General features: G+C 58.6%; 1 protein-coding gene across 3 annotated transcripts in view; it reads left to right on the top strand.

Moving 5' to 3' along the window:
- The window catches only part of AGAP3 (ArfGAP with GTPase domain, ankyrin repeat and PH domain 3), a 111,088-nt gene that overhangs the window by 35,366 nt on the left and 61,748 nt on the right, over positions 1 to 13,974 (top strand). For all 3 annotated transcript variants that reach the window (XM_059490949.1, XM_059490878.1, XM_059491004.1), the window contains exons 2-6: positions 4,679 to 4,737; positions 8,786 to 8,873; positions 9,050 to 9,135; positions 9,297 to 9,438; positions 10,816 to 10,950. In XM_059490949.1, the coding sequence (XP_059346932.1) occupies positions 4,679 to 4,737; positions 8,786 to 8,873; positions 9,050 to 9,135; positions 9,297 to 9,438; positions 10,816 to 10,950 (510 nt within the window). The remainder of the gene's footprint in view (positions 1 to 4,678; positions 4,738 to 8,785; positions 8,874 to 9,049; positions 9,136 to 9,296; positions 9,439 to 10,815; positions 10,951 to 13,974) is intronic.

Below are 13,974 nucleotides of genomic sequence, written 5' to 3'. Positions count from 1 at the left end.
GCCAGCGCTCTCTGTGTTTCCAGAGCCTGGAGTGGTTTGTTTATGGCACGCTGTGATACCCACCCTGCACCACCATCTGCATCCAGATAGACCCACAGAAGGTAGGGGGTTGCTCCAAGTGCTGCTCCCAGCCCTGGAGGGCTTCGGCTGGCATTGAGCGCACACAGAGGTGATGGGGGATTCCAGGGCTTGCTACCCAGAAAAGACAGAAAGAACTGATCCTTGTGTAATGAGCAATGGAGGGCAACAGCCCTTGGGACTAGAGAGCAAAGTCAACACAGAGTCCAGCCAGCTTGGACTGACCCAGGTGATCGTGGTCAGTGGTTCAGAGCATTTCTGGGTATCCAGGTGTTGGCTGGTGCCATTCCACAGAGGCTCTCTGGAGGCTATGGTCTTGGGAAGACTGGACTGTTTTGGAATTGGAGTTGTCCCTGTGCATGAAGGGGCTGTGTGATGGGTACAGCACCTCTGATGGCTCAGGAGGCATCCCTCATCTGAGGGAACAGCACTGAGCTGTGTCAAGGAGGTTTAGTTGGCTATCAGGGAAGAGTTCTTCCCCCTGAGGGTGGCTGGGCTCTGAACAGGCTCCCTAGGGAACGGTCATGGCCCCAAGGCTGCCAGAGCTCAGGGAGCATTTGCATAGTGCTCTCAGGCACAGGGTGGGATTGTTGGGCTGTCTGTGCAGGGCCAGGGATCAGACTTAATGATCCTTGTGGGTCTCTTCCAGCTCGGGATATCCCGGGATATCTGTGATTCTGTGGTCACAGCCACGTCCCTCTCCCAGAGAGGTGTCCTGCCTGCTTTTTGGTGTTCTTTAAGGTACCTCCCTTTACTCTGGTGTGTGCAGTACTGATGTGCAGGGCATGTGAGGGAAGGCTTCTGAGAGAGCATGGGCTGTTTTCTCATGGATTGGGTGAAGTTTGCATAGTGAGTTGGGTAGGTCATGATAAATATCACCTCGTGTTGGTACTTGCCTTGGTTGAGCTGGGAGTGTTGGTGAGAGGCAGAGGTGTCGTGGTGGGGTTAGAGATGCCTCAGATGCTGGGGCCAGCCTGGTGTCTGCACTTTGGGAAAGCTGAGGCTTGTGGGGGTGTCAGGGAGGGAGCTGTGGGACAATGCTCTGGAGGGCTCAGTTCTCAGGACAAGGTCAGAGGGTGTGCAGAGGTGTCTGGCTGCAGTCACGGGCAGCCCTAGGGAGAGGGAGCCCTGTGCCTTCAGTGTTCCCTGCCAGGGCTCGTGGGGCTGCACAGCTGCACCTGAGCTCAGGCACATTGGGAACAGGTTTTTGCTGCTGAGGTAGATCCCCACAGAGGGCTGTGATGGGAGGCTGAGTTACCTTCTTTCCATGCCACTCTCTGCTGGGTTTTCCCTTCCAGCAGACCCTGTCCCACCATCACAGCAGGGTTTGGTCTGGGTCTTTGGCAGTGTTTGGATGGGGGCTGGAGAGCAGCAAGTGCTGAGAGGTTTCTGGGTCTTCCAGAGTCTGCACTGACCTCAGAGCACAGTGACACTGGCTGCTGCCACCTGTGCATGCTGACAATGCAAGGGTGGCAGTTCCTAAGTGTGCCCTTTCCCAGAGAGACACAGCATGGTCTCCTTTTGTGGCTGCAGAGTGTTTGAAGCTGTGCTGAGAGAATCCTCACCAAGGCCATGTCCTGCAGTGGGTGCCCGTGCTGGCTCAGTGCTGACTGGAGCTGGCTATGCCTGTGCTGGTCCTTGACCTGCAGAAATCCCCCTCGTGCCAGCATTACGGGGTGCAGGCTTTATCAGCCTGGCCTGGGAGGGGTGGCTGTGCCTGCACAGCCCCTGCCTCCCTTTGATCCCTCTGTGGTCAGGTGGGTCCATTGGTGTGGCCGCAGTGGTGGCCACGGTGGCCTCGGTTTGTGTGGCCTCTGCTGTGTTTGCACAGACAGCCTCTGACCTGGTTTCAAGGCTGGGTTTAGTGTCCAGGGGTGCAGTGTCCAAGGGAGCTGCACCATGGCTTGGATGATGGGCTGGTTAATTATTAGTTGCTGTGTGGGGAGGCTGATGAGTCTGGCACTGGCGCTTCTGGAGCACGGGGTAGATGAACCTGCTGCGCCTCATCTGTGGAGCGAGCAGCTGGGCTGAGGAGTTGCATTTGGCTGGCCAGCCCCTTTCTCCTGCCAGCCTCCCTGGCCTGTGGGTGCTGGGAGCTGTGGGTGTGTGGCTGAACCCCTCCAAGCTGCCATCAGGGCATGGGGAGCCACGGTGTCTGAGCTCTGTGATGGAGGGTGCTGACCCTGCCTCCCCCGTGCACTGTCCCACAGCTGGGCTCTGTCTGTAGCTCCTGAACGTGTCCAGGATGGCCAGCTGACCGAGGGACAGCAGATACAGAGTGCCTCCTTTATGTCCCTGTCTGCTCTTGTGCGTGGCAGGGCTCTGCCCACCCCAGATCCCAAATTTCCACTTTCTGCAGTAGAGCTGCCTGTGCCAGGAAACCTCCATCAACAGAAGCTTCTGGGGAGTAACAGAATCGTCCTGAGTTTCCTTTTCCCAGGCCAGTCTGGACTGATCTCCTCTTGTATGTTGTGTTGTGGAGCCAAGGATGCTGTTGGGCTGTGCAGAAGCTCTGGGTATGACAGTGGTTCCCTGAGCCCACTGCTTTGGTTTTGGAGGTCAGGTGCACCTGGGGAAGGTGTTGAACTGCTGCATGGACAGTCTGCTCCCCTCTCTGTCATTTAGTAACAAAGAGAAGGTGCAGGAAGAGTGACCAGGCGTGCCTGGTGCTCGGGTAAGGTGGGCTAACTGGAGTGAGGAGCGGGGTGTGTTGTGAGGCTGAGTACAGTGCTCTCAGCCGCGTGTTGTCAGCTTTTATATGTGTTAAGCTTTACTCAGGAACCTTCTCAGCACGTCAAAAACCAAAGTGTTGCAAGCTCTCGAACCTGGGTTAGAAAGCAGGCCAGGATCTGTTGGGATGGTTGGTGCAGGAGGCAGCTGGCAGTTGTTGGGGCAGGGTGTCCTGTCATCCTTGAGCAGATCCAGAGCCCAGCCAGCCCTGTGCCGGGCTCTCCCTGCCTCTCCTCCTTCCCAAGGCCAGGCACCGAGTGTGTGTGGCCTGTGCTCCAGTCAGAACCTGCCAAAAGCCTGCTGTGTGTAGTGAAACAGCACGAGAGTGTGCTGCCTGCTCCTTCAGGCCTGCATGGGGCTTTATCTGCCACATTACCTGCCAAAGAGGCTGAGCAGGGCACAAGTCCCAAGTGGAGGTGACAGCTATTTTTAGAGCCAGTGATGCAGTTGGAAATACAGGTGTGCTGTTACCTTTTGGAAAGGGCTCAAAAATGTATCATTTTCCTCCTGACTGATGAATTGTTCTAATAAAAACATTACCTCTGCCTAAAAAAGGAAAGGGCAGGTGAAAGACACTGCAGAGAAATGATTCCTCAGGAAGGCTATAAATAACCTGGTGTCCCTGCAGCATGCCTGGGGAGTACTTGTCTGTAATAACTCCTGGAAAAGGAGTGTTCCTAGGTCAGCCATGGAAGGTAAAACTCCAGGCAGGAGCACCATGTGCACACCTTTCTCGAACATGATGGGTGGATGTTGTGGGTGCTGGTGGCACCCGGAACAGGGAGCAGGGCACAGTGCCAGGTCCTGGTTTGGTGCCTGGTGCTCTCAGAGCAGCCTAGCCTGCCCCCTGGCAGTGGGAGCAGGAGTGGGCTCTCCCCATGGCCGTGGGCTGCCCAGCGAGGTGGCAGAGCTGAGATGGAGGAAGAGCTGGTGCTGTTGTGTGCCCAGCCTCCCCATGTGAGTTAGGAGGGCTGGAACAGCAGCTGGGCTGAGGGCAGGCCCTGGGGGGCTCTGGCAGGGCTGTGGGGCCCAGTGCTGCCCCAACACAAGGCAGATGCTCCAGGGCTGGAGCCCCTCTGGAGCCAGGCTGGAGAGCTGGGAATGTTCCCCTGGAGAGGAGAAGGCTCCAGGGAGAGCTCAGAGCCCCTGGCAGGGCCTGAAGGGGCTCCAGGAGAGCTGGAGAGGGTCTGGGGACAGGATGGAGGGACAGGACACAGGGAATGGCTCCCAGTGCCAGAGGGCAGGGATGGATGGGAGATTGGGAATGAGGAATTGCTCCCTGGCAGGGTGGTTTGGGTACTGCTGGAGCAGCACTAGGAGCTGTGGATGTGGGGTTGGGGCTGCTGGGGCGGATCTGAGCCACCCTCCCTGTGGCCTCGGGTGACACTGGAGCAGTGGCAGTGCCCAGGTCACTGTGTTTGATTGCTGCCCACTTTTGGGTCTGGTGGATTTGCTGCTTCCCTTCTGAGCCATCTGACATTCCTGTTCCTGCAATGGTCTGTGGCCACAGATTTGGCAGGTTTATTAGAGGCTCCTGAAGGCGCAGAGCTCCCGCAGATTGCTGCTCTCCAAAATCCTTTCTGTTTGTATGTGATACACATGCAGGAGGTGCTGCTCTGTGGGTCCTGCCCTGGAGCTGCTGTTGGATGGAAGGTCTGACCTGGCCAAGGCGAGTAGGGGCCTGGGGTTTGTCAGGGGGGCTGCTGGCTGCCCCTGGCACTCAGGCTGTCCTCCAGGCTACACTCAGGCTGGCTCCTCCTGCAGCTCTGTGTCTCTGGGAAGAGCCATACATCTGCCTGCAGGGAGGGTGCAGCAGCATCCTTGCTGGGATCTCGAGGCTAACCTGATGATTTCTTCCCTCTCTCTGCAGATTCGTTTGTGAACAGCCAGGAATGGACCCTGAGTCGCTCGGTGCCTGAGCTGAAGGTGGTGAGTACTTGTGGCGTGTGCCTGGGATACCCCTGGATCCCCAAATCCTCAGGAAAACCCTGCATTTTCGTGTGGCCAGGTGGAAACACTCAGGAGGGAGAGGGGAGCTGGGGCTGCTGCTGTGCAGGGAAGGGCTGATGTTTCTCAGTTAAGCTGCAGGTGCTTCAGTGATGGATTCCTCCTCTGCTCTTCCTGTGCTCTCTGTGCCAGCCCTCAGCTCTCCTTACAGGCTCCTGGCGTCTGCCCTTCGTTCTGTCTCCCTTCAGCTTTTGCAAGGTTAACGTTTTTCAATGTTAGTCCAAGAAACAAAAGAACAAAATTCTTCTTGCAAAACATTCCAGCACTGTCCTGCCACAGCGTCTCGATGTGCAGTTAAGTGAGAATCAAACCAAACTTCAAATATTCGTTAGTTTACCTGTGAAATGCATTTTAAAACCATTCTCACAGCTGTTTGGGTGTTGCTGCGTGATGTTGGGGTTCTGCAAGGCTGCAGAGCCATGCTGCCAGATAAACCATCCTAAAGCACTCAGCTCTTCCTCCAGTGGCACAGCCATTTCCCCAGGTTTTGCATGACCTCTGGGGATCTCTGTTGCTCTGGGATTTGATATGGCCAAAGCAGCTCTTCTAAAAGCCCAGAGGCCTTTCAGAGTCCTGGTTTAAAGTTGGGTTGGAAAAGCCTCTGGAGATGTTTGGGTCCAGCTGCTTCCCCAGCGCTGCCAAGGCCGTCACTGGCTGTGTGCCCAGGTGCAACATCCGCACAGCTTGTGAATTCCTGCAGGGATGGGGACTCAGCCCTGCCCTGGGCAGCTGTGCCCGGGCTGCACAGCCCTTTCCAGGTAGGGATTTTCCCTCTGCCCACCCCGAGCTGCCCTGGCCCAGCCTGAGGCCGTTCCCTCTGCTCCTGTCCCTGTTCCCTGGAGCAGAGCCCTTTCCCCCCGGCTGTGCCCTCCTGGCAGGAGCTGTGCAGAGCCACAAGGGCTCCCTGAGCCTCCTTTGCTCCAGGTGAGCCCCTTCCCAGCTCCCTCAGCCTCTCCTGGGGCTCCAGCCCCTTCCCAGCTCCGTTCCCTTCCCTGCACACACTCCAGCCCCTCCAGGTCTTTCTTTTCATGAGGGGCCCAACACTGACCCCAGCAAGAAATGTTGCCAGATTTCACTTCCTTCCCATTCTCAAGCAGCTCTGTGTCCTCTGTCTCCCACAGGAGCTGAGGGTCCCACTGCTCTCCCTGCTTGTGCTCCCAGGCATTCAGGATACTTTCTCCAAGGTCTTTGAGTATTTTGATGTACTTGGGAATGTACCTTCAGCAGTTTTTGCTCCCTCAGTTTCCCCCCAGAAGCTCCCTCCCAGTGCTGGAGGCCAGGAGGAAGCTGTGGCTGGGCAGTTCTTGCAGAGGGGCACTGATGGTGCCTCCTGGCAGGGCCTGTCCCCGGCACCTGGCACTGGGCAGTGCCAGCACGTTCTCCCAAAAATCCCGGAACAGAGGCTCCCACAGGCTTACAGACCTTGTTTGGTTCAGTTTGCTGCCTCTCAGGGGCTGTGTGTCCTCAGGATTGTCACTTCTGTGGCTGCTTGGAAGCTCCAGGTGAGCTCAAGAACACGGCAGAGCAGCAAGATTCTGGTGAGATGCAGCTCGGGGTTTGTACCATGTGCAGACAGAGTGTAAGTGCAGCCTCTGCCCAAGTTTCAGAGCTAAATGCCCCTGGAGTGTTTGTCTTTGGCGTGGTGTGGCACCCTTGCTGCTGGGCAGCTCAGGAGCTGCTCCCTTGGCAAGGAGCCGTGGGCAGCCTGGCACTGCAGCCTGCGCTGCCTGCCTGCAGCTGGGCTCTGCAGAGTTGTGCTGTGAGACCTTCTCTGGTACCCCACCCAGAGTGCTGTGTCCCTGTCAGGGCTCCCAGCAGTACACAGACATGGCCCTGGAGTGCGTCCAGAGGAGCCATGGAGATGCTCTGAGGGCTGAAACCCCTCTGGAGCCAGGCTGGCAGAGCTGGGGCTGTTCAGCCTGGAGAAGAGAAGGCTCTGGAGACATTAGAGCCCCTTCTAGTGCCCAGAGGGGCTCCAGGAAAGCGGGAGAGGACTTGGGGCAAGAGCCTGGAGTGACAGGACAAAGGGGAATGGCTTCCCATGGACAGAGGGCAGGGTTAGATGGAATATTAGATGAGATGGAAAGAATTCTTCTCCCTGAGAGTGGTGAGAGCCTGGCACTGGCTGCCCAGAGAAGCAGCCTCATGATCTCTGGCAGTGTCCAAGGCCAGGCTGGATGGGGCTTGTAGCACCCTGGGGCAGTGGGAGGTGTCCCTGTCCATGGCAGGGAGTGAAACTGGATGATTCTGAGGGTCCCTTCCAGGAGAAGCCCCTCTGGGATTCCATGGTTGTGTGGTTATGCTGGGCAGAGTGCAGTGGCAGGGAGGGCTCGGGCAGAGGCTGGGCAGTTCCATTCCATTGTCCCTGAGATGGGCACAGTGAGGTGCAGCCCCTGCCCAGCGTGGCTCTGGAGAGGCAGCTGCAGGACAAGGCAGGGTTGTGGGACAGGGCAGGGTTGCAGCCCAGCCCGTGCTCTCTGCATTGTCACCGTGTCAGGGTCTGTCACTGCTCTGAAGGGTGGCACATGGGGCAGTGTGAGAGCATGCCCGTGAGAGCCATTGATCAGTGCTCCCTGCTCGTGCCCCGTGCTGGCTCTGCTGGCACAGGAGCTGGCACACGGGTGCTGTCCTGGGCTCTGCCAGCACGGTCTGTGCCGTGCAGGCCATGGGGCTGGTGCCTCTCTGCTTCTCACAGGGAGCACGTGCCTGGCCCAGGGCAGCGGGAGCGTTTGGGTGAGCTGGAGAACCTGCCCGGTGGTGACTCACCTGCCAGGCTCATCCTGCGCCTGAAAAAGTTTGCCTGTAAACTTCCACGGGGGCAGAGGCAGCTTTAGTGTTCGTAGCCACTCCTCACCCCCTGTCTTTGGCACTGGTGTGGCCATGTGAGTGCAGCTGAACCATTAAGGCTGGAGAAGCCCTCTGAGATTATCAAGTCCAACCATCAACCAGCACCACCACCACGTTCACCACTGAACTATATCCTCAACTGCCACTTCTAGCCCTTCCAGGGATAGTGACTTGGTTCACCTTTAGCTGAAGGTGACCCTATCCCTTGTTGTGGAAAAGGAATACCTGATATCCAACCTAAACCTTCCCTGATGCAATTTGAGGATGTTCCCTCTTGTCCTGTCGTTAGTTACTTGGGAGCAGAGCCCAATCCCCACCTGGCTGCACTCTCCTGTCAGGGAGTTGTGGAATGAGAAGGTTCCCCCTGAGCCTCCTTTTCTCCAGCCTGAGCCCCTCCTGCTCCCTCAGCCAGTTCTCATCAGAGTTGTGCTCCAGATCCTCCAGTACACACCTGGTCCCACAATTAAGCAGCGTTAGATGGTCAGGAGGACACTGACAATGAGCCAAGCAGGGCTCTGACTGACCCATCCTGGGTCACCATGGCCAGTCTGAGGGTGCTGCAGTCAGATGTGCTGCCACCCAGTTCCACTGGGTGCTCACAGCTTTCTCCTGTGTTGATTGAACATTGGTGCTGGGTGTTTCTGTGCGGGTGGCACCATCTCCCATCCTGGGAGGTGCACGTAGTGCTGCCGGTGCCTCAGGCAGGAGCACAGGCTGGGCCTGCTCCCAGCTGGGGCTGCTCCCCTGCCACTGGCAGCTGCTGTCCAGAGCTCAGCACCCCAAAACTGAATTGACTTGGGATGGCAAGTGTTCCTTGAGGAGCAGAAGGGCTCTGGAAGTGCTGGTGTGGCTCTGACAGGGCTGTGCCTGTTCAGGGGAGGACAGGAGTGCTCAGAGCCCTCTGCCCAGGTGGCTGTGCCCCAGTCTCAGCTGCTCTGTGCCTGACTGAGTCCAATCCATCCCGTGCCTCCCACAGAATGCTGGGCTGGGTGACACTGTCCCTGTGTCCTCTCTCTCAGGGACACCTCTGCCTCTCACCAGAGTGTGCCCCAGCACTGGTGCTGTCACCCCACGGGGGTGGCCTTGTGTACAGGGACACGGGTGACACGTGCATCTGTTGCAGGGCATCGTGGGGAACCTGTCCAGTGGCAAGTCAGCCCTGGTGCACCGCTACCTGACCGGCACCTACGTGCAGGAGGAGTCTCCAGAGGGTAAGCTCTGCTTCCCAGGGTGCCTGGCATGGGCTGGGGTCACTCCTCGCCGTGGGGCAGCAGGTGCCCCCAGCCCCTGCTCCTCCTCCCCTGCCATGGGGCTCTGCACCCCCCGGCCCTCGTTTGGGGTGTCCCCTGCTTGCCCCCCGTACTGACCTGCAGCTTTGCTCCCCAAGGTGGCCGGTTCAAGAAGGAGATCGTGGTGGATGGCCAGAGCTACTTGCTGCTGATTCGAGATGAAGGGGGCCCCCCTGAGCTCCAGGTAGGCGACCTGCCCTCCCTGTGCTGCCTTCCCACCCATCCTGGTGGAGAGGGTGGCTGGGGGAGGTGGTGCTGCCTGAGCCCGGGCTGTGGCTGCCCTTGCTGGCTGCCCCCGGGTGTCTGTCTGTCCGTCCACGCTGTAATCCTGCCCTGTCCCTTCAGTTTGCTGCCTGGGTGGATGCAGTGGTGTTTGTCTTCAGCCTGGAGGACGAGATCAGCTTCCAGACCGTCTACAACTACTACCTGCGGCTCTGCAGCTACCGGAACACCGCCGAGGTGCCCATGGTGCTGGTGGGCACGCAGGGTGAGGATGGCGCCCGGCTGCCCCCAGCCCAGCCCAGCCCAGCCCAGCTTCCCCCAGCCCAGCCCAGCCCAGCCCAGCCCAGCCCAGCCCAGCCCAGCCCAGCCCAGCCCAGCTGCGGGCGGGAGCGCTGCTGCAGTGTCCTGCTGGCCCTGTGGGCACGGGGTGCTGGCCCCAGAGCACAGAGGGCATCCTGGTCTGTGAGCCTTTTGTGGGGCTGAGGGACAATGCTGGGGCCCTAGCCCAGCGCCCTGAGGAGGGAGTTGCTGCTCACACCATCTCAGCTTCCCCACAGAGAGCTGCCTCATCCCATGGAGCCACTTTCCTCTGGAAATGGCATGATAGCCTGGTGCTGCCTCCCCCAGCTCTGCCAGCACAGGCAGCAGGCAGCCTGGGGTGAAGAGCTTTCGTGTGACAGTAGAGAGCAGGAGCAGGACATGGATGTAGGGAAAAACTGTCCTGAGCACTGTGTGACCAGTTCTTGGCCAGGAAGAAGCTCTGAGGCCAGGAAAACAGGCAGGAGCAGTGGGAGGGAGTCACAGTGGTCTGCTCCAGACCCCCATATTAAAAGCAGAACAAAGTTGTTAAAGTTTGGATATTTAGAGATCCTGGAATGAATTTTAGGACTGAGTGATCTTGGCTCAGGGACGGGGTGGCAGCAGGCACTGTGGAGATGCAGGACAGGTAAGGGGTAGTGGCCATTGTTGTCCCAGAGACAGAACCAGGTGAGGTCCTGGCCTTGGTACAGGCACACAACCATCTGGAGGGCTGGAGGAGGGCGTCCTCACAGGGCAGGCCCCAGTTCTACCCCACCTGAGGAGGTTTGTTCATAGCCCTCCCTGGCTTGTCTTTAAGGAGTTGGATTCCTCTTTGGGAGGAAGTTTTTCCAAAACAGGCAAGCACTTGGTGGATATCTGGGATACAAATTGAGCCTGTATTTTAGAGCTGTCCAGGAATTCCTTGGCTGTGGAGACATCCCAGCAGAGTTGACTTTCTTGTTAAACCAGGAGGCTTTCTCCCTTGGATTCTTTAACATGTAGGGCTTGGCCATGAGCCCTAAAATGTTGGAGACCAACAAATCAATTTTATTTGGCAGCTGGGCTGCCTGGCCTTGGTCCCCACACCTCCCCGAGGTGTTGTGCCTCTGTCTTGCTAAAGTGTTGGTGGCTGGGTTCTTTGGGGAGTTGAGTCAGGTTCATTTACAGAGATTCATCCATTTTTGTACAAACGTGGGACTCTGTGATCACAGGCATCTATGGCACAGTGCTGTGGAGGTGGTTCCTCTGTGTGGCAAAGGGAGGAAGGCCAGAGGTGTGCTGGGGCCCCTGGGTGGGTGGGACAGGCCCTTGCCCTCCAGCCCGCTGTCCCTGTGCTTTGCAGATGCCATCAGTGCCACCAACCCGCGCGTCATCGACGACTCCCGCGCACGGAAGCTCTCCAATGACCTGAAGCGCTGCACCTACTATGAGACCTGTGCCACCTACGGCCTGAACGTGGAGAGGGTCTTCCAGGATGGTAACTGCAGCCCCCCGGGCTCTGGGCGCGGTGGGGCATGGCCGGGGGCTCTGTGCTACCCTGGGAGCAGGAAACAGCCCCTGCACAGCTGGGTGGGACAGCTGCTCCTCATGGCAGCCATGTGAGAGAGCATTGCCTGGGCTTGGACAGGGGGCTGCAGCTCAGTGATGCTCAGGGGCACAGGCAACCATCTCCTGGGGGTTTGCAGTCTGCTTAAATTAACTCCCCTAAAGGAGACTGTGTGTCCCTCCAGTGACGGGACAAGGGGGAATGGCCTGGAGCTGATGGGATGAGGTGTTTCTGGAGTGGGTAAGAATTCTTCCTAGTGAGCACTGGTGGGACATGATGCAGCTGGTTTGGGATCTGGTGGATCTCCTGGTGCAGCTGGTTTGGTATCTTGGGGAGCCCTGGCAGTCACAGACTCTGTGAGGACCTTGCCTCACATGTCAGTTCAGTTTCCATCAGACTTGCCTTTATATGACTTCTTGCACCCCAGCCCAGTTTCCATCAGACTTGCCTTTATATGACTCCTTGCGCCCCGGATCCCAGCAGAGCTGTCCTGGCCAGGCTGGGGAGGATGTCCAGTTCCCACAGCAGGAGCACCAGGAGCTGCTCTCAGGGCCAGCTTGCCTACCTGCCCGTGCTGGGTGGAGTCTGTGCTGCTGCACCTCTGTTTGTAGAGAGCCCTTCCCTGCCCCTGCCCTGGGTCACAGCCTGGCCACTGACCAGTCTCCACAGACCACCACAAGTGGCCGCTGACCTTTCTCGGGAGCAGGTCCCTGTGCTGGCAGAGAGCTTGAGGGGACGAGCACCCTGCCCCATGGTGTTCACAGACAGCTCTAAACACACGTGCACGCGGTGCTGCAGAGTGTGGGGATGCTCCAGGACAGACAGACTGCCCCAGGGATTCTCCAAGGGCTGGGTGGCCCTGGCTGCAGTGCCAGCACAGCTCAGCAGGAGCAGCAGACCCTGTTTCTCAGAGCAGACCCTGGTGTCTGGTCAGTGGCCTGGAGCTCTGGCTGTGCTGTGCTGTGTCTGCTCTGAGCACATTGCAGGGTGTGCCTGATGTGCTGGGGTTTTGTGGCTGTGTCTGGGCACTCAGGCTGCCACAGGTCACTGTGAGAAGGACACGGGGCAGGGAATGGGGTCCCTTCCTCCTTGCTGGTTTCTCATGTCCCGGCAGGATTCCCCTGGGGGTGCTGCTGGCTCTGTGGGAACTGTGCTCCTCCATCCTTCCCACGTCCTCAGATGTCACAGGGACTTCTGTGGTGAGAGGATGGGATCTTGGTGTTGCCAGGTCCTGCCAGGAGGTGGCCCTGGCAGGAGCAGTGAGCCAGCCCTGGTCCTGCAGGGTGCAGGAGGAGCAGTGAGCCAGCCCTGGTCCTGCAGGGAGGATGAGGAGCAGTGAGCCAGCCCTGGTCCTGCAGGGTGCAGGAGGAGGAGGAGCAGTGAGCCAGCCCTGGTCCTGCAGGGTGCAGGAGAAGCAGTGAGCCAGCCCTGGTCCTGCAGGGCACAGCAGGGACAGCAGCTGTGCTGTGGGTGACATCTTGAGCTTCAGCTCTGCTGCATGTTCCGAGTGCATGGTGCTGCCTTTCCTGTGCCCTGAGCACTGCAGAGGGCAGGAGGGGGCAGCCAGCAGCTCCATGGCCCAGGACCTTGGCTGGGGTGCTGGTGGCATTGCTGCTCTCCACTGTCCCCTCAAACACAGGGCTGCAGGCCCAGGCTCAGCATGAGCTCCCAGGGAGGCTCTGGAGCCCCAGCCCAGGAGAATGTCCCATGCCAGTGCTGGCTGGGCACACTGGGAGCCCCAGCCCAGGAGAATGTCCCATGCCAGTGCTGGCTGGGCACACTGTGAGCTCCAGCTCCCCAGGGAATATATTTCTGGAAATACCCAGAAAAAGCCCTCAGCTGCTGCTGTTGTGGGCAGGGAGCCTGGCAGAGGCTCTGCCCATCAGTTATCCCACACCACTACTGCTAATGAGGAATTAACCATGAGACCACACTGGAGGGATAATATCTCCCCAGTCCTGAAATGAGGCACCTTGAGGTGACCTTCACCTTCCTGCATGCCAGGCCCAGGCTCTTCTCCTTCCTGACCATCAGCCAGGTGTTCTGGGATAGTTTCTGCCATCCCTTACACCAGTCTGTTGTGGTTTCTCTGGTTGCCACACGGAGCTGTGCTGTACAAGCAGTGAGATGTGCCCTGCCTGCAGAGCTGAGCTCTCCCTGCCCATGTCACTGTGACACCAGCAGCAGAGCATCACTCTGTGTTTCAGAGAAACCCAGCACTGCAGGTCTGGACAGAGGAGAGCATGCAGAGGTCCCTAGTGACCCACCAGGGATTCTACACGCTCAGGATGTTCCTTTACAGACCACAAGGCCCAGACTGGTGGAGGTGCTATTTGCGAGGCAGTTCAGTCCCTGGCTCCTGGAGCTGCTGTGTGGGTGACTGAGGGTGATGGACCGAGGGTGACTGAGAGTGATGGACTGACAGGGTGATGGACTGACAGGGGTGACTGACAGGTGATGGACTGACAGGGGTGACTGAGAGTGATGGACTGACAGGGTGACTGAGGGTGATGGACTGACAGGGTGACTGAGGGTGATGGACTGACAGGTGATGGACTGACAGGGGTGACTGAGAGTGATGGACTGACAGGGTGACTGAGGGTGACAGGGGTGACTGAGGGTGATGGACTGACAGGTGATGGACTGACAGGGTGACCTAGGGGTGATGGACTGACAGGGTGACCTAGGGGTGATGGACTGGCAGGGTGACTGAGGGTGATGGACTGGCAGGGTGACTGAGGGTGATGGACGACAGGGTGACTGAGGGTGACAGGGGTGACTGAGGGTGACAGGGGTGACTGAGGGTGATGGACCGCCCAGGGGTTCTCCTGCCCAGGGTGACTGGGAGGTGACTGCCCAGGGGTTCTCCTGCAGCAGGCCCAGGCTCACAGGGTGCCCACGGGGAGTTGCTGTTCTGTGTGATGCCCAGGTGGGCAGATGGCCCTGGGGCTCAGC

Source organism: Ammospiza nelsoni, chromosome 1, assembly GCF_027579445.1.
Source record: "Ammospiza nelsoni isolate bAmmNel1 chromosome 1, bAmmNel1.pri, whole genome shotgun sequence".
NCBI classification, from domain to species: Eukaryota; Metazoa; Chordata; class Aves; order Passeriformes; family Passerellidae; genus Ammospiza; species Ammospiza nelsoni.
This window is presented reverse-complemented; position numbering and strand designations above follow the sequence as displayed.